At 45.4% G+C, this 23,178-nt stretch overlaps 1 protein-coding gene across 1 annotated transcript in view; it reads left to right on the top strand.

Annotated features, from left to right (window-relative positions):
* The window catches only part of SLC6A5 (solute carrier family 6 member 5), a 281,258-nt gene that overhangs the window by 189,073 nt on the left and 69,007 nt on the right, over nt 1-23,178 (top strand). Inside the window, exon 10 of the mRNA XM_086959506.1 lies at nt 2,810-2,934. Within this exon, the coding sequence (XP_086815632.1) occupies nt 2,810-2,934 (125 nt within the window). The remainder of the gene's footprint in view (nt 1-2,809; nt 2,935-23,178) is intronic.

Raw genomic sequence — 23,178 nt, 5'->3', positions numbered from 1 at the left:
CTGATGTGTCTATGTCCTTCCATTTTCTAATTTTCCCACCTGTTTGAAATAGCTGCTTTTTGCCCTTCTTAACGATAAGTGTAAAATGTATAAGAAAATGGTCTGACCAGATACAAGGAGTTATAGAGGAGATGGAGAGAGGGATATTCTGGGGCCATATTTGGTCTAGGCTGTCCCCTTTTTCATCAGTAGGCGAATGAATCTGTTGTGTTAAGTTCAAATCTAAAAGTAAGTCCTTAAGTTCTGCTGCCTGAGCATCCGAGTCAGTAGCATCAAACCAAAAATTAAAATCACCCAGCAAAACAATTTTGGCATGATTAATTACAAGGGAGGCTAATTGTTCTGCCAGTATAGCAGCAAAAGTGGACATGGATTGAGGGGGTCGATATATTAGGAACATTAACAGTGTTCCACTGTCAGTGTCCGTTTTAAAAACAATGTTCTCTGAACCTATAAGAACAAGGGGCGGTAGTAGGGAAAACCTATGAGTATTATGAATAATGGCCGCAACTCCACCACCTCTTTTGTCTGAAGATCTGTCTACATTTAAGATATAATAATCCTAAGGAACAGCCACCAAGATATCTGGTAGTGAGTCCAAGTTAAGCCAAGTCTCCGTGAGGAGCAAGATGTCAGGTCTCTCAGATCGCAACATTAAGAAAATGTCCATATGATGTTTGACCATCGACCTCGTATTCAAATAAATGCATTTAAGCTTGGTCTGTGGTTCTAATGAGGATTGAGGACGAGTGCGAGGGCCGGAGTGGATAACATTTCCGGCTGTATGCTTGGACTTGGAGATACCAAAAAAGGCGGTGCGCTTGAGTTCATGAGGGGATAATGGCGGGCATAAGTTATCTAGGGGTCTTAATTCCATCAGATCATGAGAGGAGTAGGTGTAAATTTGACCAGGGGTTTTGGCCCCCGGCCCCAGTCAGCCGCGGACGGGCGCAGACGGGCTTTCCTTAGGCGAACCTTCGGCGCGCCATCGTTGCGCCCGCTCCGCCCGTCCGCTGCGCACCCGGATGCACATTGAGTTTTAAGCCCTGCCTCCCGGAAGAACTAGACCGCTAGCTCCGGTCCAGCCAAACCCAAGATGGCGCCTCGCCTCGCCCTCCACGCAAACGGCACCGTCAGCCGTGGTGGAACGGGGCGGGGTACAGGTAAGGATAAACCACAACACAGTGCGCAAAATCAGTGAGTGCTTTTAAAATATTTAAATTCAGAAATAAAAAACAGCGCTGAAATCTGAATCATGCTAGTACTGTCTGCAATGACAACAGGTAACTGTGCGTGGTAGATCACTGGATGATACTGTCAATCGGTTCCCAGAGAGAGCCTAAGTTGCTGCCACCAACCTTCAGTTCTCGAGGGGCCCTGGGCTCTGGATCGTTTTAAGCCCTTCCTCCCAGAAGAACTAGACCGCTAGCTCCGGTCCAGCCCAACCCAAGATGGCGCCTCGCCTCGCCCTCTACGCAAATGGCACCGTCAGCCGCGGTGGAACGGGGCGGGGTACAGGTAAGGATAAACCACAACACAGTGCGCAAAATTAGTGAGTGCTTTAAAAATATTTAAATCAGAAATAAAAAACAGCGCTGACATCTAAATCATGCCAGTACTGTCTGCAATGACAACAGGTAATTGTGCATTGTAGATCACTGGATGATACTGTCAATCGGTTCCCAGAGAGAGCCTAAGTTGCTGCCACCAACCTTCAGTTCTCGAGGGGCCCTGGGCTCTGGATCGTTTTAAGCCCTGCCTCCCGGAAGAACTAGACCGCTAGCTCCGGTCCAGCCCAACCCAAGATGGCGTCTCGCCTCGCCTCGCCCTCCACGCAAACGGCACCGTCAGCCGCGGTGGAACGGGGCGGGGTACAGGTAAGGATAAACCACAACACAGTGCGCAAAATTAGTGAGTGCTTTTAAAATATTTAAATTCAGAAATAAAAAACAGCGCTGACATCTAAATCATGCCAGTACTGTCTGCAATGACAACAGGTAACTGTGCGTGGTAGATCACTGGATGATACTGTCAATCGGTTCCCAGAGAGAGCCTAAGTTGATGCCACCAACCTTCAGTTCTCGAGGGGCCCTGGGCTCTGGATCGTTTTTAGCCCTGCCTCCCGGAAGAACTAGACTGCTAGCTCCGGTCCAGCCCAACCCAAGATGGCGCCTCGCCCTCCACGCAAACGGCACCGTCAGCCGCGGTAGACAGACAGGCAGATAGATAAATAGATAGCTAGCTAGATAGATAGATAGATAGATAGATAGATAGATAGATAGATAAGAGGCAGCTATATTTTACCTCCTTTTGCTCTATATATGACAAGTTGCTAGTGTTTTGCAACTTTTTAAATCATTTTTCATAATATAAACCACTCATCATTGGTAGTCTTTGCAGCTTTGCCTCTCCAGATGAGATATTCTATTCTATATATAGATATAGAATATGATGAGAATCTCTGTAAGTAGCCTCATTGAGCCACATAGTACATAGTCATATCTTGAGAAGGAAAATGTGCATGATGACATTTGTCATAGATTTCTCCAAGTATCTTGTCAAGAGTAATACAATAGTCTACTGAAAAGGGTACTTGTACACTTCTGTGGTGAGCACATGAAGTCTACAGAATGATTCATAAATGATTTTTTTGTGAGATTTTATGTGCTATATTTATTCTTCCAACTTACACAAATTGCTTCTGTTTTTGTTGTAAAACTAGTGAAAGTGCTGTAAATGGATAGTGTGACTATTAAAGTTTAGATAGCCTATATTCATAAAATCTGCTATCAACATTTTTTTCCTACAGAGACACACTGATAGTAACATGCACTAATAGTGCCACAAGCATCTTCGCAGGCTTTGTCATCTTCTCAGTCATTGGCTTCATGGCACATGAACTCAAGGTGAACATCGATAAGGTGGCAGATCAAGGTACAGTGCTACACACTTTTCCTCATTCTAAAAATGTAAAAGTAAATTTATACGTCTTAAGTATTCATTTCTAATATGCCTGGAGTCATTGATTCAACAGATTGTAAAATCTGTCAGATTACAATATATACCCAATTAATTTATGAGGTGAATTTATATATAATGAATTTTAGTCATTCATATGGCCATATGTATTTGTTGGTCATTTTGCAAACAGAATTTTCCATCTAGAGGGCTAGCAAGCCGAGCTCCACTTCCTAGAAAAGTTTTATACAGTAAATTGATTTTTGTAGTGGCTTTTAGGGTCAAGGAATACTCACTCTTTTCTTCTTGTTAGTGTTTACATTGAATTCATGCAGGGATAAGATGTATTGTTCTGGTGTATATCTCTGTAAGTATTTGTATATATTATTAGTGCAATGGCTGTTCTACATTTGTTGGAGCATAAGTATTCTGAGTTCAACAATGTTCCACCACCACAGATTCAAACCCAACTTTCATCAGTACTAAGGGGCATATTAATAAGGGCTTTATCTCTGCTTTTTTGGCTGAAAGAGCCAAAAGAGCGGAGATAAAGCTATCGCTCAATTTACAAGAGGGTGCTAACATGCATAATCGCATGTTAGCACCCTTTTCCCAGACGCCTCCCTTTGCATCTCCAATGAGATGCAAAGTGGGCGTCACTGGGCGTACCCCTCTGTACTACCTTGTAAAATATCGCTGATGTTCACATCGCGATATTTACAAGGCAGCCCACAGGATTTTAGCACATGTTAGATTTTGGCAAAAGCTGCGGTTTTCGCCAAAATCTAACATCTGCTACAATCCTAACTTAGCTATCCCTAACATAGGGGGTGGATTATGCTGATACGATCACAGGGTCTTATCAACAAGGTAATCAACGTTTTGCAGGGAACAGCGCTGGAAAACCAGCAATGTTCCCTGCAAAACAGCGATTTCCCCGCTATCGCAGGAATTTTTACCGCCTTCGAGATACACGTTGCTAATAACGCAATATCTCAGTAAAAAAAACCTGCGATAGCCGGCGTGCAAAAAATGAGCGCTAAGCGCGCTTTGCGATAGTTATCGCAAAGCGTTGCTAATATGCCCCCATGTTTCTCAGTATCATCCTGTACACCATTACAAGAAAACTAAGACGGCCTGATACCAAGTTATTCTGTAAAAAGGGAAAACTATTCTTCCAAGAAAGGGACTTCAGAACTTCTGTTTACACCCACAATCTAAATGGTGGTAATAACCTGCTCCACAGTCTCAAAAATGCTACATTGGGCCCCTTAAGGGCATTTAGCTGGAAACAGAAGGCCTCTTCAAGGGCTATAAGAAATATGACTTCATCAACCCACATCAACAACAACCCCAACCTGAAGGATTTATTCTGCTTGCTCTTGCCAGGCCACACAAACTCCTGACAACTTTACCATCTCTGGTGGCTCTCGGCACACCTGGCAGCTTGCTCCTCAATAGACTGAATTTGTAGAAGTGTAAAAAAGAAAAACCAAGGAAACATGTCTTTACAATCTATGGCACCCAGAATCCGAAATGACCTCCCTGTATCCATTATGACTTCCCAGCCCTACTCTAATTTAGGAAAGAGCTGAAGATATACATCTTTAAAGAACACTGTATCATGATACAGTGCCTGCCCCCTTTCACTCTTAGAACTAAGTAATTGATGAGATTGCATCTGACATTGTCAACGTTCAAGAGGGATGCAAAAAAGAGATTTTATTTCCATGGGTTAGAGATTTTAATCTATATCTGTGCAACCCAAGCAATAATATGTGGCTTAAACGATATAGAAGGGGGAAAGTTGAATAATTTCAAGCATGTTCCATATGGGCGGTATTAAACTGGATTCGAACTTTCAGGAGCGTGGTTTTTTTGAGCAACCATAAGTCTGTAGATGCTTCCACTACTCTGACTTATGAGGATAATGGAAGCTGCTCTGAGTGAAATTTTTGATCTTCTCTCTCGACTTCATGCCCTTTTTGTTGGATTACAGTTTCCAGATTCATCAGTGATCACAATCCACTTACGATTTCCCTTGTTTTATATTTTACTGATGACACCTTTCACATGGAGATCCACGATTTAGTCTACACTAAAAATAAATAAAAGGGTTATGATCGAATGGGAGAATGTTGACAAGAAACAATTGACCTTGTTAGGGATAATTAGCATGCAATCACAATATCGACTGCCCAGGATGAAGATCCTTAGAAAATTATAGAGGCCTTTAATACAGTTTACACTTCCATTTCTTCAAGATAACTTGCACATAAATTGCTAAAACAGTGGCAACCGCTACTTAACGGTGTGATGGGCAGGGAAGGCGTGGTAAAGGAGTAAATTAAAAATAAATATTAAAAAACACTTACATGCAGATGGGCTGCCACCTCTCGGTCCTCTTTGACTCTTCGGTCGACTCCAGGAGCAAGAAGATCACAAGCTCTCCGACTCACCTAGTCATTCATGATGCTGCCGTATAGCAGCTTTGTGGTAAGTCTGACTGCTGTGGTTTGTCGCTCAGAGAGGGGCTGGGAGGTTGTGCTTGTTCTTCACCCATGCTGTGCAATGCAGCCGATGGAGAACATGCAAAGTGCATATGACTGTTTGGTCGGCCCAAGACAGCCAGCCAAACTGTCAATGTACTTACAGTGTGCTTTCCGCTCCTCCCCCTCTCCCCAGCTCTGGCCAGCCCAGCCCACCCCACCCCGCCCCTTAGCAGGAACAGAAAAATATAATGATGATAACACTGTGATATTATAATTTTATTATTCCTTTTTAAACTGCAACGTTCCACTGCCTTAGCGGAGGAATTGCCACTGTGTTGAAGCACAAAACTTTACATAGTTGGATTAATCCTGCCCGCACAGTTCCTCATAAACAACTCAAATCAGCCCTTGCTAAATACCCGCATTCCAGTGAACAAATTTAGTATGCCAGACGGGCGTACAAAGAAATCTTAGACATTAGGAAAGTGAAGATTAGAACAAAAGCATAGGAGGATCTGGAGAAGGCAGTGTATTCAAAGGATAGTACAGCTTTTTGGAAAGTGGTCAGCTACCCCTACTTTTTCAGGATATCAGAAACCCCTGATTGAGTCTTTTATCCTAGCTCAGACATGGGTCCAACATTTTCAACCCAGTCGGTCCTGTACTTAATACTGATGACAGTGTAGCAGTATTCTATGAGCAGGAACCTTAAGACTATTTACCCAGTCCACAGAAGTATAGGATGGTATACTTGTGATAAATACAAGCCCATCTAGAGTAGCAGCTCTAGGCCCATTTGGTGACCCTATGGACTTAGTTAAGGAAAATCGGTCGTTTTGGACTACTTTGAGAACAAACATGCTCAGGCCTGCATTAGTAGAGCAATAAGTTTATCCAGTATTGGGGTATCTTTCATAGATTCACATGCCTGAACCATTCCCCGTTGCCGAGACGGGAGTCCCACGGTAAATTACAAAAGCAGTGCCATAGGTAAATAATAGTAGTAGTAGGCAAAAAGAAAAAAGCCTGAGGCCTAAATCTTAGTAGCTTATCTACCTCATTATAGTAAAAAGAACCAAAAGTCAGCTCCAACCGATCAGCTACCAGCACCCTTTATAACACTTTCAGCAGAGGCAGTTCTCCTCAGATTTTTACTGCACGTCAGGTGGAAGGTAGTCTACCCGAGTGCCTACTCAGTTCTTTACTTCATTTCTTCAGGATGTCTGATAAGAAGGCTCTTTTTAGACCCTGCAGGACCAGTGTGTAGAAAAGAGTCCATGTGGATGACCAGCATATAGACTGCATCTACTGTCTTTATCCAAAGCATGTTGCTAAGGATTGTAGAATCTGCCATACTTTCCTTACTAACGGTGACATGCATCAATAAAACGTTTTGCGATTCCTTATTAGCGATTTTTAAGGAATCGCAAATAAGGAATCGCAAAACGGGATGCATGATATAAATTGCATAATATTTGCGAATCGGCAAAAATCGCAATTTTTACCAAATCGCAAATATTATGCGAATTTCAATTTTGGCCCATAGGAATCAATGGGAATTGCGAAATCGCAAATTGAAATTCGCAGACTGTTGATGCATTCCATGGGTGCAGGGGGTGGTCCTTTGGACCCCCCCCCCTGCACCCCTGAAATGTATTTTGGAGTGCATGTTTCAAACATACATGTTCTAAGGACATGTGTGTCTGTAACATGACAGTGTTTTTAAATGCAAATTAGAGCATTTTAACACATTTTCGCAAATTACCACGAGGTTCAACCTCGTGGTAATTTGCACCCCGGATTTGCGAATTCGCAATTTTAAAAATTATTCATGCATTGCTTTTGAGGAATCGCAAATTTGCGATTCCTTAGAAGCAATCGCATTTTTGGAATTCGCTAAAAATAGCGATTTTCCCAAAAATGCATGATGCATCTCAAAACATGATTTTGCATTCGCAAACGGCCGATTTTAGCGAATCGCACTGTTTGCGCATGCAAAAATCGTTGATGCATGTTGGTGTAAGACTCTTAGGGATAGAAAGGCAAGAATACTCTTATGGCTCAATTCTTCCTCGGCTGAGGAGGATGACAAGGCCACAACTTGAAGTAATAAGGCTAGAGCACATGACAGAAATTCTAGTGAGATAAGAAAACATCATAAGGTTTCCCAAGATGTTTCTGACTATTCACAGAGGTCACCTAAACTTTCCTCTGGGCCAACACTATATTTGCCCTCTAAGGAATCCAAGAGACCATCAACTTCCAAAACAGTGAGTAAAAGCCAGGTTAAAACTCTCACGTTCACTCCTTCATCTACGGTTTTTGTGACTTCTTCTGCTCCCTTGTCTACGGCTACAGTCTCAACAACGCCCATTACTTCACCTATTTTATCTCTGTCTTGTCTAAGAAACCTGTTCTTAAAGTCTCGTCAATGAGGAGCTCTATGACTAAGTCCCCGTCGATGATTGTGTCGACGTTGAGCTCATCGACGAAGGTTCCATCGACGAGCCTCCATCATCGACGAAGGTACTGGTATCAGTCAAATCTACTACGTTGACGTCTGCTGCGTCGACAATGTCGTTGACGACTGTCCCATTGACGACTACATCAGTGAAGATCCCGTCGACGACTAGTGCGTCGACAAAGAGCAATCTCATGACGAGCCCGTCGACGATAATCCCGTCGATGATTAAGAGCTCGTCAACCACGAAGAGCCCTTCGACGATTATCCCGTCGACGACCAAGACCCCGTCAACGATGAGCTCGTCCATGACAGTTTTACCTGTTTCTCAGCCATCAGCAGTGATAATTTTGCCTTCACACTCAACGCCCACATCATCTGCACCCTCTCAACTGAAAACTTATCAAAGGCAGTATTACAGTAAGAGATCTCCACTCTTGCCATCTCACCTCTTGGAAATGTATGTCGATGATGAGGATGATAATGATGAAGAGGAGGAGGGACCATTTGGCATTGCTCGCCATCCTTCGGAACTTAACAGCAAGTGTAGAGAAGAGGAAGACAAAGAATACTAAGAACACTATTATCAAGAGGAACTTATGACTCCATATCATAGATTTCCCAGAAGAGAGTTGTATCACAGAGAAATGAGCCATTTTCCTCCAATGCTCAATCAGGATCTACAGGCCATGCTGGCGGATTACCGTCAAATGTTTCCCCCACAGCAGGCTGTTCCAGATAAGCATGGGTGAATTTTGCGAATTTGCGATCCGCGAATTTGCGGATTTGCGAATTCGCGATCTGCAAAATTCGCGAATTTGTGCGAATTTGCGGATTTTTGTTTTTTTGCGTGTTCGCGGGGTTTTTTGCGTGTTCGCGGGGATTTTTGCGTCTTCGCGAGCCGCTTGCATAGCGAAGTTACCCATGCAGTTGTTTATGGGAGAGGGAGAGAGAGATAGATAGACAGATAGATAGATAGATAGATAGATAAATAGATAGAAAGAGAGAGAAAGATAGGGAAAGAGAGAGGGAGAGAGAGAACGAGAGAAAGAAAGAGAGGCCGGATCTCTGAAGGGCCAGATTCCTGAGTTGCCCCTACAGAACATACAGCTTTTTATTTTTAGCAAAATGCATTTGAAAATTGTGCTGTAAAGGTCTCTTTTAGTTTAACCCCTCCTGACAACTCAAAATGGGTGTATTTGCCATCCTCTCCCTTCTTCCTGTTTTTTATATCTGTAAGTGCTTCCTGATGAGGTTTAATTCCTTGGACAGGTGCCTTGTTGCCTACTTGTAACAATTCTCTGACCCTGCTTCAAGGGGCAGAGCAGGGTCTGAGAATAGTTGCAAGTAGGCAACGAGGCGCCAGGAAGCAATTAGCAGCAGGTGTCCAAGTTGAAGTTAATTTGTTTGTAACCCTTTTGTAAAAGGTTACAAAGAAATTAGGTTCAACTTTTGCATCTGCTGCTGTAACCCTTGCTTGGCTGAAAATTCGTCCTTGCTGATTCACGAATTTTACCGCGATTTCGCGAGATTCGCTGATCTCGAAATCGCGGAAAATACACAAATTCGCCCGCGAAACGGATTTTATGCCCACCCTTAGTCCAAGAAAATCTACCTCCACCGGTGTAAATCATTGTTGCGTTACCTCATTCGGAAGTTCCTGTTTCGCTGCCTCATCCTTCAGGTTCATCTGAACTACTGCACCATGACACTACCTCCTCGGAGAAGGAGGTTGAAGAGGGTGAGTTTACTGACAGGACTATTACCACATATCCTTGGGATGATTTTTTCATACCTATGCCTGCGCCACCCATTCCTCAGCCTTCGGATTCTCCACCTGAGGACACCGGGGGTTTTCATAACTTGATGCAGCAAGCAGCATCTAGATTTCAATTACCTGTTACAGTAGAGCAAACGGACTGCTATTTGCATGATTTTAAAGAAGAGTCTAGAAAGATCACACAAGATGTTCCTATAATTGATTATATCTGGAATGAATGAATTAAAATCATAAAAAAAAACACCTGCGTCCGTACCGGCTGTACTGCCTCGCATTGAGAAAAAGTACCGGGCTCCTGCTAAAACTCCATCTTGTTTGATCAGTCATCCATGACCAGATTCAGTGATTTCTCAAGCTGCTCAACAACAATCCAAAAATCTGGCGATGCCCATAACAACACCCCCGATAAAGAAGGACAGAGGCTGGACCTTATAGGGGAAACATTCTACACTATGGCAGTGGCCTGATTTATTGACATCATCCCTGAGGACCTTAGACAAGATGCGAGGAAGATCCTTTTGGAGGGAGAACGAGCCGCATCTGAGATTATAGATTGCGCTCTGGACATTGCAAACACTAACTTTCGTCAACTTGCCGGTGCTGCTGTGCTAAGGCGCCAGGGATGGCTTAAAGCCACGTCTTTTAGACCATAAGTACAGACCAAGTTCTTAGACATGGCCTATGATGGAGAGTCCTTGTTTGGAAAGCACGTTGACGAGGCCCTCCTTGCTATTAAAACGGATATGGATACTGCTAAGGCGCCCTACAATACAGGCTTGGACCATTCAGAGGTGCAAGAGGACGTGGCTTTGCTTCAAGAGGAGGATATCAGAACCAACAGAATAGGCAGTATCAATCACAGTGTAGACAGCCTTACAGCGAATCGTCTTACCGCCAATCCCCTTCGTCTAGTTTCTCCCATCAGGATGATCGAAAGCGATCAAACAATCAAGGTTGCGATACCAACAGGAAGCAATGATTTACACAGGGCGCCAACCATAGTTTCACCCGTTCTTATGGGCGCAACATTTTTAACTTTTTTTCACCAGTGACAACAACTTACTGAGGACTGATGGGTTCTCGACCTAGTAAACAACAGTCACAGCCTGGAATTCATCAAACAGCCACCTATTACTCCGACCAGGGGTCTGCCTCCCCCTCGTCTTTCCTTTATTCATCAAAGAAACCATAAAGATTCTCCTCAAAGAATGCAATAGAAAAGGTTCTATCATCTCAAAGAGGGACTGGTAGAGGGACTGGTTTCTATTCTCGTTTCTTCCTCATCAAGAACAAGTCATGAGAATGGTGCCCGATCCTGGACCTCCTCAAGCTCAACAAATTCCTCAAAAAGCAAAGTTTCCGGATGGTCACACTTTCTGAGGTCTTAAGCTGTTTAAACAAAGGGGATTTTATGGCTTCTCTGGACTTGGAAGATGCTTACTTCCACATCCCTATACACCCCAAACATCGCAAGTATCTTTGCCTCACAGTGGCTGCCGTCCATTATCAGTTCAAGGTGCTCCCGTTCGGACTGAAATCGGCACCAAGAATCTGCTCAAAGTGTTAGGCACCAGTGGCAGCGACATTGAGATCTTGAAGAATACAGGTGTACCCTTATCTCGACAATTGGCTGCTCAAAGGTCCTTCAGAGCAAGATGCTACAATAACATGTGTGCATCTCTTCTCGTCGCTAGGTCTCACTCTTAACAAGAGCAAATCAGAGTTACGTCCTCTGCAAGTCATTCCCTTTCTCGGGGCGATGCTAGACACGGTACAGTGCAAAGCATTCTTGTCAAAAGACTGCCAGTAATGTCTTCAAAGATTGGCAAATTCAATCTAAAAAAGAAGGTCAGTCTCTGTCCGGATGTTTGCTTCTCTTCTGGGGATGTGTTCATATATATATATATCCATACATTGATATTTATGTCTTCTTTTTTTTTTGCGATAATGTATTCTAAAATAGCTTTTGATTTCTTAACACCTTGGTTGCTAAGGCAATTCCCCTCCTGTGCTGGAAGTTGCTATAGTCCATGTTTCATGACGAGCTCAGCTCGTTATGAGCACACGGCCAGTGTATCTCATGACGAGCTGAGCTGGTCATGAGCAGGAAGCTGCTGCCTTCCTTGCCCTGCAGCTCGCCGCCTGTTTACCCCGTGTCTCCCCTGTTGCCGCTCGCCTTTGCCTCCCGCTTGTTCGCCGTTTGTTGAGCCTATCTCTGTTGCCCTGTGTGCCTCACTTTTGTGCTCCCCTCTCCCCCCCTTTTGCCTTCTGTACCCCCCTGTGTGCCCCCTGCCCAACCGCCAGACGACCCAGCCACCGCTGAGCCACCCCCGGTCCTCCCTTCCCGCCACTGCCCTCCGGCGTCTCCGCCCCCCTCCTGCCCATTGGCCACCCCGCTCCCGCCACCCATCTGACCCGCCCTCCCGGCTCCTCTCTTATGATGCCCCCAGAGCGACCGCGCGCAGCAGGAGCGCCGATTGAGCGCCGAAGGTGCGCCAAAGGTAAGCCCGTCTGCGCCCGTCCGCGCCTGGACCGCGCCCAGTGCCAGGACCCCTGGTTCCCGCAGACCCCCACCCGCCCGCCGGACCGACAACGCCACCGAACTCTACGCACTCAACGCCGGTCGAATCACGGGATGCTACCGGGCCACCCCGAGACGCACCCACGGACCCTTCTGCTGCCATTCCTGCAAGTTCAACTGCATCCGTAACCTGCACTACACCTGCATCGATCAAGCCAAGCCACAGCAGCAACCACCTCAAGTGCATCCTGCTTAACACCCGCTCCATCCACAGACACGCCGTCGAGCTCCATCCACAGACACGCCGTCGAGCTCTGGAACCTGCTCGACACCACAGCCCCAGACGTCGCCTTCCTCACGGAAACCTGGATGAAAGCTTCCTCAGCGCCCGACATCGCCATCGCCATCCCGGACGGCTACAAGATCATCCGGAGGGACCGCGTCAACCAGACAGGAGGAGGCATCGCCATCATCCACAGGAACACCATCCGCATCACGACCAACTCCGACGACACCCTCGCACCCGCTGAACACCTGCACTTCCAGATCCACATCAACCCCAAGACCACCCTCAGAGGCACCCTCATCTACAGACCCCCGGGACCACGCACACAATTCAGCGAAGACATCGCCGACTTCATCAGCCCGCACGCCCTCCTCTCCGCTGACTACATCCTCCTCGGGGACCTCAACTTCCACCTGGAGAACAACAACGACCGCAACACCACCACCCTGCTGGACAACCTCGCCAACCTCGGTCTCAAGCAGCTGGCGACCACCCCCACCCACTACGCCGGACACACACTCGACCCCGTGTTCTCATCCAGCAAGGACATCACCTTCAGCCACGCCACCGGACTCCACTGGACGGACCACAGCTGCAACCACTTCAGCTTCAGAAGTACCACGATCCGCCACCACCAGCAACAGGTTGCACGCAGAAGCTGGAACAAGATCACAGCCGACCAGCTCGCGACTTCCCTGAGCATGAACCCTCCGACCAGCACAACAAACCCAAGCCAGGCAGCCACTAACCTCGCAAAGTGGATCAGCGACTGCGCAGACGACCTCGCCCCTCTGAAGACCCCGCCTAGCAGACCCGGCAGCAAGAAAGCCCCATGGTTCACCGACCAACTCAAGAGCTCCAAGAAGAACTGCAGAGACCTCGAGAAAGCCTGGCGCAGAGACCCATCACCGTACAACATGGCCACCCTCAAGCTCGCCACCCGAGAACACCACCAACTGATCCACGCCACCAAGAAATCTGCATTCAAGGAATGACTGGACAACAACACACACAACAGCAAGAAACTCTTCAACATCGTCAAAGAGCTCTCCAACCCCAACGCCGGAAACAACGACATCACCCCTTCACAAGACCTCTGCAACTCCCTGGCCTCCTACTTCCACAAGAAGATCGCGGACATACACAACAGCTTCAGCACCCAACCAACGCACGCCACGACTGAACCACCGCCCCCCACCACCACCCTCCACGCCTGGACCCCGATCAGCACCGAAGACACCATCCGCACGATGAACGCGATCCACTCCGGATCTCCGACCGACCCCTGCCCCCACCACGTCTTCAACAAGGCCAACGCTGTCATCGCACCCCACCTGCGGGACATCATTAACACCTCCTTCGACACCGCTACCTTCCCGGAGAGCTGGAAGCACGCCGAACTCAGTGCCCTACTGAAGAAGCTATCAGCTGACCCCACCGACCTCAAGAACTACCGCCCCATCTCGCTGCTCTCGTTTCCTGCAAAAGTCATCGAAAAGACCGTCAACAAGCAATTGGCCGCCTCCCTCGAGACGAACGGATCCCTCTACCTCTCTCAGTCTGGCTTCCGGGCCAACCACAGCACCGAGGCCGCCCTGATCGCAGCCATCGATGACATCCGAGCCCTGCTCGACAATGGAGAAACAGCGGCCCTCATCCTCCTAGACCTCTCCGCGGCCTTCGACACTGTCTGCCACCGCACCCTAGTGCAGCGCCTCAGCAACGTCGGAATCCAGGAGAAGGCACTGGAATGGGTCATCTCATTCCTCGCCGGAAGGACACAGAGAGTCCGCCTCCCACCGTTCAGATCAGAAGCCACCGAAGTCATCTGCGGCGTTCCTCAAGGCTCCTCGCTCAGCCCAACCCTCTTCAACGTCTACATGAGCCCCCTCGCAGCCATTGCACGCCAACACAACCTCAACATCATCTCCTACGCCGACGACACCTGAACCTCTCCCTCACCAACGACCCCGCAACCGCCAGAGCCAACCTACACGAAGGGATGACAGAAGTTGCCAAGTGGATGATGAACAGCCGCCTGAAACTGAACTCGGACAAGACGGAAGTCCTCATCCTCCGCCTGGGACGACTCCTGGTGGCCCCCCGCCCCCCGCCCTGGGCAGCGCACCCAAACCAACAGACCACGCACGCAACTTGGGCTTCATCCTACACTCCTCCCTCTCCATGACCAGACAAGTCCACGCCGTCTCCTCATCGTGCTTCAACGTCCTGCGCATGCTACGCAAGATCTTCCGGTGGATCCCCACAGAGACCAGGAAGACGGTAACCCAGGCCCTCATCACCAGCCGACTGGACTACGGCAACTCCCTCTACGCCGGAACCACCACCAAACTCCAGAAGAGACTCCAGCGGATCTAGAACGCCTCAGCACGACTCATCCTGGACATCCCCCGTCGCAGCCACATCTCCGGACACCTGAGAGATCTGCGCTGGCTCCCAGTCAACAAGAGAATCACCTTCCGTCTCCTCACCCACGCACACAAGGCCCGGCACAACCAAGGACCAGCATACCTCAACAGCCGCCTACACTTCTACGCTCCCACACGCCAGCTTCGATCGACCAGCCACGCCCTCGCCGCCGTCCCCCGGATCCGAAGAGCCACCACAGGAGGAAGGTCCTTCTCCTACCTGGCCGCCAAGACTTGGAACTCCCTCCCGACCCACCTCTGCCTGACCCAGGACCACCTTGCCTTCAGGAAACAGCTCAAGACCTGGCTGTTCGAGCAGTAGCGAACCTCCCCTCCCCTAACTCCTTGAGACCCTCCGGGTGAGTAGTGCGCTATATAAATGACTTGATTGATTGATTGAAAGGCTTGGTTATTTTAAACATTGCTCAACCATTGTTGATGCAGTTTGGGAGTTTATGAACACTTGCTCCCACCATCTGTAAACGATAGTATATTTGGTATACTTCTTGCTACTCTGATTCAGGCATGTGAATCTATGATAGAAACCCCAATACTGGATAAGAAAAGTTGCTTACCTGTAACTACAGTTATCCATTATTGGTATCTTTTATATTTTCACATGCACCCACCCTCTTCCCCGGCGAGTCAGTTCTCTATGATTTGGAATACTTACTTCCCACTTGTGCTAAGAAAATCTGAGAAGAACTGCCACTGCTAAGAGTGTTGTAGAGGGTGCTGGTAGCTGATTGGTTGTAGCTGACTTTTGGTTCTTTTTACTATAATGAGGTAGATAGGCTACTAAGATTTAGGCTGCAGGCTTTTTTTCTTTTAGCCTACTCCTATTATTTACCTATGGCACTGCTTTTGTAATTTACTGTGGGACTCCCGCCTCAGCGACGGGGAATGATTCAGGCATATGAATTTATGAAAGATACCAATACTGGATAACTATAGTTACAGGTAAGTAACTTGTTTGCATCATCATGGAAGGAGGCAGTTGTGGTACCTATATTTTACCTATATTTAAAAAATGGAACCAGAACCTCCCCACCCGCTGTCATGCAATCTCTTTATCAGGCTGCTTCTTCAAGATTTTGGGTAGAAACCTACCTTTATAAGTGGACGCCTGGGTAGAGGAATATGAAAATCAAGTTCTGTTTAAGGTACAGTTTGGCTTTCACTCTGGTGTAGGCACAGTTTTGCAGTCGTTTACCTTTGGTTAATAATCGGAAGTATGTCAAGTCCAGGAGTGGGTCCCTTCATTTACCTTTCATGGACCTCTTCTGTGCCTTTGATATGTTAAATCAATGTAAAAGCCTGAATATTTTAGAGGAGAAAGGGTTTGATCATGCTTTGATAGATTTGCTATGCTTGATGAACCTGGATAATGTGACTAGAATCTGATACGGGGTAAAGGGTGACATTTCTGCTAAAATAATATCTACTTTGGGAGTTTGACAGCATTGTGTGATGGTCTCCCTACTTTTATGAATATATATAAACCGCCTGGAAAAATACTAATGCCCACCAGGGAAGGATATACCGTAGTTGGGGAACCATCCAGGCCTAGTCTTGGTATATGAGGATGATAAGGTGCGAATATCTAGAAATGCAAATGGCCTTCAAATTCTTCTAGACACTCTTAATAATTTTGTGAGTTATATAGCTCTTGATGCTAATCCTACTAAACCTTTTATAATGAAACTTCGGTCATAAAAACACAAAAGTTAGGGAAATTCAACTAGAAGGAGAAGACATGGCCAAAATGAAACATTTCACGTAGCTGGACATCGCCCTGGATTCTAATAAGACCAGGCAGTTTTTACTTAAATCTAGGGCACATCAACTCCAGAGATCAATAGAGTGTTGTTTTCAGTTTGACTAAGAAATTGGGCCATAAACCAGTGAGAGAGGTTATCAGCATCTACAACAGCAAGTGTGCTGACAAAGCGAGTTATGGTGTAGGGGTTTGAGGGTATAACGGTACTGAGCTGCTATAAGGGTAGGAAATAATTTTTTATGCAGACTGTTGGTGGCCCCTCAATCCTCCCCACCTTTATCTGTTCTTCTGAAACAGACCTGGACTTTCTAAAAAACAAAATTAAACGCAGCCTTTTGCTGCTGTGTTTGAGGGAGTGGGGTACCCCAAAACAAGGTTTTTTTAGGGATATTTTATCGGATGGTCCCTCTTTGGATAATGCTCAAGCCATTCCTTGGTTAGGAAATGTAAAATCAGCTCTAAATATTTTGGGGACCGTAGAGCTTTTTTCTAGCCCACAGTGTAAAGAAACTGGCTCCAAAGGTTTAGTAAATTTTTTATCTAGCGAGGCAAAACCCGTCTCAGACAAGATCCTAACTTAAGACAAAATCTAATTTAAGAAAAAATCCTAACTTTACTACTACTAAATATCTCCTGTGAATACCAAAAGTAGTACGTTTAAGATTTTGTCTCAGATTAGTTCTGTGAATCGGCCCCTATGTCTTCTTTTTCTTCTATGTGGGATTTTATGCCTGGGTTTTATTGCTTGTATATGAATGTTATTCTTTTTTAATTGAACAATTGTTTTCTATTAACTATACTTTTATCTGGTCTGTACTTTAATGGCTATTGATAGCCAAATAAAGCTGATGATGACTTCTCAAACCTACCCCACTTTAGGAAACGGCTAAAGATATACTTCTTTAAAGAACACTATATCATGATGCAGTGACAGTCCACTTTTATTCTTCGAACTAGCTTACCATCCAATCAATGTAGGTTGTGTCTTTGCCTTATACCCTTTACAGAGCTCGGCTGCCTTCTGGCTAGATTTGAGCTATACAAATACCACATACATAAGTACACTTTTTGAACAGTTATGGAGATGACAAAAACGCTTCCCCTCCTTCATTAGTGTAATTTTAGAATTACATTCCATCAGTCCTGAGGCAACTAGCTCTGAAATGAGCATAAGAGAAAAGACACATTGGCACATGTCTCCCACCACACCCTTGGAGCTATACTCATGTGAGGAAGGTGTTAACTGTCAGACACATGTGACAGAGAATACCTCATCCGCAAGTAAATATATGAAGCTCCATGCCACACACACATGCATTGGTATTTTACATCAAACAACATTTATTTTGAGCTCTTTTCTCGGAATTAATGCAAGAATTTTTGCTATGATTATAAGTACCTCGCTGATCTAAATGTACAAAAGAGAGAATACTAAATAACCCCTAGTCATGCTTCACTACATATTCTTATCTAAATAATCTAATACTTACCTATTTTGTAACTAGTTGCAATCCATTATAGGTTATTTTACACTACCTATGACAGACCTAATTTTGCCAGCCGGAAAATTCTTTTGTAAAATCACAAGTAGATTGGTCAGGGTCTCTGGGCACAAGTGGACCCCGCTGGTGCTTGATCACTCCTATGGCGCAAAGGGAGCATGGAATACACCACTCTGCCATCCCACAGCCTGCCCCACCCCCTCATATCTCCCCAACCCCCATGTTCAGAGTATGACAGTTTTTTATGTCTGACCCAGGGAAGCAATTTTGCCTGGCATTTAGATCTCTGCAGACCAAGCCACCTATGAAATGAAAGATTAGATATAGCATGAAGAAGAGAAATAATAGACTACAGACAATTATTGCCTGTGGTGCTATATCACCCACAACATATTTTTAAGGACTGATTAAACCCCTGTTAGTTGGAAATCATTACTGAAGATATAGTGCTAGCCAATCTATCCTCAATGCTCCTAGATTTCAGAACAATTTGCTATCATTTTCTTGTAGTTGTGAGTGTAAGTTGCACACGGTCCACATCTGTTCTAATGCAAAAACAACAGTTGAACAATGTCATACATTCACCCCAGTACAGTGATCTGGGCCTAAATCCATAGTTTTTTTGCTCACCATGCCATTCCAGTTTGAACCCAGCCATAGGCAAATCAATTTTGACCCTGTGCCCAATGGGAACAGTCCAGCCCGAACCATGCCAGATGTTTCCTGGACTGGAAATAAAGCATCGTAGGACCGGTTTTGAGGTTTCACCCCTCATCCGCCAGTGCCATGGAGAGCATGGGACCCTGTGTTCAATACTCACTATGATATGGTCAATCAGAAAACTATATGTCAGTGTTTGTAAAAGTGTCTCTTGCATGGGAAGCTGATGAAAAACGATCATGGGGCAGATATACAAGAAAATGACGCATCTGTAGAGTTTTGTGTCAGTTTCCCTGAATCAGCCTGCGATTCCCTTGCACCACCATGAATGTGCAGTATTTACAATACGGCGGACCATGGCGCAAGGATTGACAGATACCTCAGGAATTCTGACGCATCTGTTGGCCCAAAAGTCACGTATTGCTGGTGTTGTGTCACAAGCACGACACAACTCCGGCAATGCATGTTGAGGCCTATGCTTATTGTACTATGTCACTCCTTATGCCTGCTTCAAGCAGGCGTAAGGGTCTGACGCAGTGATATTCTAGAAGTGGCGTAGTGAAATCTTGTAGATATCACTGCATCACTACTATGAGGCTTTCCTGCGTGGGAACGGCCACCCGTCATATATTATACCTGATGCAGGTATAATGTGATACAGAACTTTACAACGTGACGCATCTCCCTTGATGCGTCACATTGTAAATTGGCTGCATTGTTTATGCCCCCACTGCGTATCAAAAGTGATGCAACAGCGGTGCTAAAGTGTCGCAAGGGGCTTGTAACTCTGCCCCATCTATATTTCTAAGAAACATGGGTCACAACACAAAAGTAAAGTTTCTCACTGCCCCACATATTTAGAGGTAGTAATCTAAGGATACTACAAACTCTGTAAATTCAAACACTACCGGCCTATCCCACCAATTTTAAATATTGCAAAAGTCAACAAATTAGTACATTACAATACAAGTATGTTAAGCCAAAAATTAAATATACAAACACATGGTCTATTTAATTTCTTTTAATTTATGTTTAAAAAACATATGTACTTCTCATTTGAAAATTCTCTTATAAATGTACATGATCATACAAAAGACTTTACAAAAATTACCGCTTATTCACTAAAAAACTCTCACCCCTTCCCACAGTTGCCCAAAATGTACTACTAAAATTGTGAATTCATACAACATTCACTCATCTGACCATGCAATCAAACCACAATTCTAACCAACACCTCACCACACTTTAAAGCAGTAAGGGACAAACGAAAGACCAGGGCATCATTGATATTAACGGAAACATAACATTAGTGATTTAATAACAAGGAATCTATATCTATACTAATATAATAAAGAGAGGGCCCAAACCTTTGAGGCGAGTAATCTCAGGAACCACAGCACTAATCACAACACCCAATACAGCGTTGGAAAGGGCAGTTGCAGCAGAAGGACACAGGCTATGCAGACGCCCACCATATACATTTAAAAGGTAAAAGAACCGTGCCAGCAAAGTAGTCCCTTGTGGGCTTGTCTGTGTTGTGCTGTGGGCGTGTGCTGGGGGTGTGACAAACGCTGGGGGCGTGTGGTACGGTCCGCCCTTCATGCCATGTCTCATATTGTGTGCTGTGAGCGTGTGCTGGGGGCGTGGGTGTGTGCGGGGCACAGGATTACAGAAAAAAAGCGAGCGTTGTGCCCAATATTTCATTGTTTTTTCTTCCCAGGTTCTGTACATTCCAGCTCCGGGTGTTCACCCTGCTCCCTTTAAATACCCCAGCACCCCATAATCATAACCCACCCATACTTTTTTCGTTGTAAATGTATGCGTGGTAAAAGCATATAAAATGTAATGCCATTGCGGAGTCATGGTACTTTCGTAATGAAAGTATGCGGAGTCATGGTGTGCAGAAAGAAAGTTGCGGAATAATGGGTGTTTACCCTCCCCAGTAAATACATTGGTGGCACGGCGGCCCACATCTCCAGCAACATACTCATATTTTTACACCACTGATTTGAAAAATGCACAGGTCTCTCTCATTGATGACCAACACTTTTAGACACAAGTTCTAGAATTGCGAGTTTTAGAGCTGGGGAGCTACGTTCGAATCTCGGCATCAGCTCAACATCCTGTAATTCTAGGCAAATCGCTTTGTATCCCCGTGCCTACCACAAATGAATGTGTTCTTCTGTAATGTAAATTGTGCTCATGCTATGTTGTCGAGTTCGCACTATATAACATTCCAAAGAAAAATAAAGTAGGGAAACTCGAGTTCACACACTACTGAACACGCACTCTTAAGTGCATCAGCAGTGCACTATGAATCGGAGCGTTTCACAGGCCTGTCACAGATAAGAAATGCTATCAAAACGAAATCCAACAAAACAATATACTACTAGCCGGCAGCAATTCATACCCGGAAAACGTCGGGACGGGCTGCTAGTACTCTGATATAATAGTAAAAATGGTTGTGTTTCTTCTGAATTAGGTACACTCTAATGGATTGTAGCTATAAAAATTAATCATCACTAATGTTTTTTTCTCACCTTCAAACATTTTATAAACATTAATTTTCTTCATAGCCCAAATATATACAGAATTCCGTCTTGTCGTTTGTATCCTAAGATTCATGATATTCTTCACTCCCCAATATAGTGCATATGTATGTTTCAGTACGGTCATGCACCTTCCTCATGGCACGTTACAAGTTGGTAATCAAAGCAAAAAGGGATGATAGCAGATGTGATAGCCTCAGAAGGAGCAAACGTCATTGAGATACTCTTACTGATGGTAAATATATGGAATCCACTCAAGGTGCAAGTCTAATGCTACAATTTCCACAGCGGTTAAGAGCTAATCAGCCAGCAAATTATTGGCATAGATGTTCGAGAATGTGGATGTCTCGTCTGTCTATAGTATCCGAGGGATAGAGCATCCTCACTCCTTGGGCTCTCCAGTCTCCCATATGAATATGCTTTCCTTGCTAGTTGCTATGCTCCATCTGTTCTGTCCACACGCTTGAAGCCACAAGGACATTGCATTATGAACTTGCAACATGCTCTGAGGAAGACACCTTCCTGCACAAAAACTATCCTGAGAGGCATTTTCCTCTTTCGACGTGTGCTGCATAGTGCAGCACAAATAGAAAGAGCAAAAAACGAGGAAAAATTAAGATATTTCTCATCTGGGGAGGCATAGCATGTACACGCATTCCCAGATCTACCACTAACGGTAAATCTTGGAATGCACCAACATCTGTGGGTAGATGCATGGGAACACCCATGCTCCACCCGCTTGCGCTACCTCGCAGTGCCATTGGGATGGCTGTGCACGGGTTGATTAATCTCAATCAGGCTTGATAAATCTCACTTTGGTTTCGCGGTGCAATGCCGACGCAAAACCTTGATAAATCTGGCCCCAGGTGCCCCACACCGAGACTGCTTTTGGTGGATTCCCTTTAAAGTTTTACCTTGTTGTTTACAATTTTGAAGTGATACTTGACTACTCAGATGTTTACACACGTTCTCCTGCAGTAAGTCCACTCCTGGGGACTTTTTTTTTTTGTTCAATAATTTTATTAGTTTTGCAAAGAAGTATATAAAAAGTTAAATACAATAAGAAAGTGATACAATGAATGAAAGAGGAAATACAAGATATCAACAAAAAATAAAAATATGACTGATATTTCATTCAAGAATTTCATATATGAATTATAAACCCCGGGCCTGGAGATCTCTTTAGATCCCAGCCAAAGGTCTGGGCCCCATATTTGTAGGTTCTGTTTAATGCTGTCCTACGGGGATCCCCAGTCCCTGAGACCTGGCTGGGGGCAGAGATTGTTCCAATCTTTAAAAAGGGTTGTCCGCTTGCTCCATCAAACTATAGACCAATTAGTCTACTCGATACTACTCAGAAGTTGATGGGCCGCATTCTGCTGGAGAGGCTATTGGGCTGGATGGAGGAAAACAAAATCTTGACCACCCTCCAAGCCGGTTTTAGATCAGGGGTCTCGACCCTAGACCAGATCTTTCGACTCCAGGTACTATACTGGAAAGCTGCAAGAGTAGAGGGTGGCAGCCTCTACCTTGTCTTTGTGGACCTGCGGGCCGCATTCGATCTGGTCCCGAGGGAGAGGCTCTGGATGGTGTTGGAGGAACTTGGTCTCCCTCCTTATCTACTGCACTCCATAATCCGGCTCCACACTGGGAATTATGCCCAGGTGAGGTGTGGGAAGAACGGGGAATTATCTGATCGTTTCCCTGTCACACGAGGAGTACGCCAGGGCTGCGTACTAGCCCCTACCCTCTTTAGCTTA

Source organism: Lissotriton vulgaris, chromosome 2_2 (assembly GCF_964263255.1).
Source record: "Lissotriton vulgaris chromosome 2_2, aLisVul1.2, whole genome shotgun sequence".
NCBI classification, from domain to species: Eukaryota; Metazoa; Chordata; class Amphibia; order Caudata; family Salamandridae; genus Lissotriton; species Lissotriton vulgaris.
This window is presented reverse-complemented; position numbering and strand designations above follow the sequence as displayed.